The following is a 3,461-nucleotide window of genomic DNA, read 5'->3' on the forward strand; positions in this document are numbered from 1 at the left end:
AAAAATCCTTTTTTAAGTGTGTGATTCGTTCGAGTTGCAAGACTGACCGATGCACATCGCTCCAATTTTCTAAAGCACGGCGAAAGTGCACGCATCTTAGTTGGTTTGTTTCTCGTTTCCACGCAGCAATGGAACGAGACAAGACCGGAAAAACAGGCAAAAGGGGTTTCACGCCGGGCATGAAGCTGGCAGCCGTTATGCTGGTGCAACAAGGACTTACAAAGGCGGCGGTGTCTCGGATGAAGAACGTCCCAAAATCAACTTTGCGGGGGTGGTGTATAAACTATGAGAAAGTCAAAAGGCAAGCCACCCCCGAAGAGCAAATGAAAGCAATTTTGCAAGAGCAAGCGAGCATTTGCGAGACCACTTCTGAAGAGGCTCCTCTTGCTAAGCACCAGAAACTCAATGAGGAACCCTTAGATTTGAGTTTCAAAACGTGCAACCCGCTTACCACCGACTTCCAATCGACTACTTAGGGCAAATCATGAGTAATTCTGGATGCGTGACTCCGTTTTTTGCACCATCTCAACCGGACGTGAACCCACTCAGACCATGGCAGCTACCACAACTTCCCTTCCAGCAGCTCAATTTTGCAGGCTGTGCAAATGAAGACGCTGCCATGACTGTCCCTGCCAAAACCCGAGTGTTAAGAGAGGTACAACGCACCTATCCTGGACTGCCCGTCTTCGGGTACGATAATAAGTTGTTGCAAGAAAGTTCCTCAGAGGTGCACAATCGGAGTTTTGTGGCCGTCCTCGAATATTCGTTCCTGGTAAAAGACCTACCACTAAGAAGTTAAAGAGCGAAACGATGACGCGTGAGATCCCGAAGACTGGAAATGTGAGAGTTAGTGAAACTTCCGCAGTGGGAGACAAGTGCTTGAGTGAAAACTCTGTGAAAGACGCTTCCCCTGGAAAGGCTCTCAAATCAGATGAGGTCTTCTTAAAAGATGGGCAACCATGCTCTAACCCTTTGCTCACCGGAAGAGAGCTGCAAAAATTTGAGGAAGTGATTGCAAACATTTGAGGAATTTCACCTCCATAATAAAACGAATAATGTTGTAAATCGTAGATGTACATTACGTAAATATAATAAAAACGCATTTGTTCATATTTGTAAATAGATATTGTAAATATGTGTAAATATAGGTATATTTCCAAGTAGTAAAAAATGTATGTATATATTTAGATTAGTTTAGATTTAGAGTATTTTTGTTGTGTTAATGTGTTAATTATAAAAGATCTGAAAAAATTTTGTTTTTCATTTAAAAAAGTGATCAAGTTTGATTGCCACTTGTTGCGACAAACCACCATTCCGACCTTCCAACCCTTGTTTTGAATATTTCCTACTGAAGCTCTAGCAATGGTTTTCCTAAATCACCCAGTAAAAGTGCTAAGTATGAAAGTTGTTTATTATTATGCACATTTGCAAATTCCGAAATTTTCCGAAATTAAATTTGCCGTACGAAAAACACCGTACAATTTGAAGTGCGGTTGAACAAAACATCGTAACTTCTAAACCACATAGATTAGCTAACTGAAATCTTTACACCACAAACAAAAAGGTTTTTATCAAAAATCGGAGCAAAATTGCACGAAAATCTCCATTTCTGCGGAGTTTTCAGAAATTCTTCAACTTGACGAGTAATTAAAAAGCCGCACAACTTGAAGTGCATTTAAACAAAAATTTGTAACTTCTAAACCAATTACATCAACAAACTGAAATGTTGGCACCGTAAACTAAAATGTTTTATCAAAAAGTGGACCAATTTTCACAAAAATCCTCAATTCTGCTGATTTTTCAGAAATTTTCAAACTTGATGAGAAATTAAAGAAATCCCAAACCAGTCACATCAAGAAACTGAAATTACTGAAAAACAATTACATCAACAAACTGAAATTTTCGCACCATAAACAGAAAGGTTTGATCAAAATGCTGACGAAATTTCACTAAAATCCCCAATTCTGCTGATGATGCCAAGTTTCTTTTTCTTCCGTTATTCGGACATTTAAAATTCGAAAAAATGAGATTGTTCAGAGCGGAAAAGTGTTCAAGTCTGATTAAAAAAATCAGTAGCTCCATTTTTCGAGGAATTTTTGAAATGTGCAAAATCTATTCGAAAGGGAAAAACTTTGGGTTTCTTCCTGGTTTTGCGAATTTTTAATGAGCGGATAAGTGTTTTGGCTGTTCAGGTTCAACCTTCCTTAGAGAGAAACGCTTGAATTTTCGTTATCTTGAGAATTTTTTGTGATTTGAAAAATGCATTAGAAAGACCGAGTGTCTGTTGGTTTTGGCTTTTTTTGTAACTGTACATGTACTTATGAGATTTTCAAAATACGTTTGCAAGATTAAGAGCTTCTCAGACAGATTAAGAAAAATGCACAAAAAATGAGATCGTCCTCCGCGAAGAAGTGTTTTGAGTTGTCCAAAAAATGTTTGTAAGTACATTATTTTGGGGAATGTTTGAAATGTGAAACGTGCCTCAGAACGCGGAAAACATTATCTATCTTACAATTGCTGCTAAGTTTTGATACTTAAAAGATTGAACTTGTTATGAGCGAATGAGGGTTTAGTCGTTGAAGTTTCAACTGTGCCCTGGTAAAAACCCGATTCTTTGCCTTGGGGGAATTTTAGCAATTAGAAAATATCTTTATTTACTGCCCAAAGGCTCCAATTAACTCGCATCATGCAACATCCAGGTTCATTCCAGAAACATACAGTTATCGAGCAGTTTCAAAGTGGTCGAGAATGTCCAACATCGGGTGACTGTTCACGTATTGCACGATCGCCTCATATCTAAAAAACGCACTGTTTTCCAACTGATTCGGAGTTAAAATAAAGTCAGTAAGTACCTTGAAAAGGACAAATCTTTGTGGCGAGACAGTCGAATTTCCAATGTCCTCAAATAGAAGATCAGCTCGTTGACTTCCTCAAAGTACTTTGCTTCGGCTTCCGGGGAAATTCTTTCGTGGTTCTCAGTATACCAGGACTGAATTTCTTCGATTCTATCTGAAGTCTGCACAGATTCACTCTGGAGTGTTAAGCAGAATTTGTTGTCTGATCAATAAGCAAAACCTTTTCAAACTGATGTTGAATGTCGTTGGCTCTGGCGACCAACAGGTGGCGAAACTCGTCCAAACAGGAGTATTTCACGTCCAGAGCCTGCTGGTAGGTGAGTGCATCGGGGTTGCCCAGGCGCGCCAAGTAGGGGCCCAGATAGTCGATCTCCTCCTCCACCTCTTTCTCCTTGTACATGCGCTGCTTCTCCTCCTGCTCCAACATGCCGCTGCGGAACTCCTGGTTTTGCTCCCGATTGAACACCGACACGTCCAGCTTGGAAAAGGCCATTTCATGCGCCCGAAGCAGTAGAAGTTCGGAGATCTGCACAATGGATGAAAGCTGCTGACTTCCTTCTTACTTCAACTGACTTCGGACAGACTTTACCTGATTTTCAAAGTCCC

At 40.2% G+C, this 3,461-nt stretch overlaps 1 protein-coding gene across 1 annotated transcript; it reads right to left on the bottom strand.

Annotated features, from left to right (window-relative positions):
- Positions 1 to 2,628: 2,628 nt before the first annotated feature.
- Positions 2,629 to 3,455, bottom strand: LOC109545702 (dynein regulatory complex subunit 7). Its single transcript, XM_048661983.1, has 4 exons — positions 3,445 to 3,455; positions 3,076 to 3,381; positions 2,853 to 3,016; positions 2,629 to 2,796 (listed from the first exon to the last, which is right to left on the bottom strand). The coding sequence occupies exons 2-4, from the start codon at positions 3,346 to 3,348 to the stop codon at positions 2,721 to 2,723; spliced, it is 513 nt and encodes a 170-aa protein (XP_048517940.1). The 5' UTR covers positions 3,349 to 3,381; positions 3,445 to 3,455; the 3' UTR covers positions 2,629 to 2,720.
- Positions 3,456 to 3,461: the final 6 nt, after the last annotated feature.

Source organism: Dendroctonus ponderosae, unplaced genomic scaffold (genome assembly GCF_020466585.1).
Source record: "Dendroctonus ponderosae isolate FM_Combo_2020 unplaced genomic scaffold, Dpon_F_20191213v2 Dpon_F_20191213_10, whole genome shotgun sequence".
Lineage (NCBI taxonomy): Eukaryota > Metazoa > Arthropoda > Insecta > Coleoptera > Curculionidae > Dendroctonus > Dendroctonus ponderosae.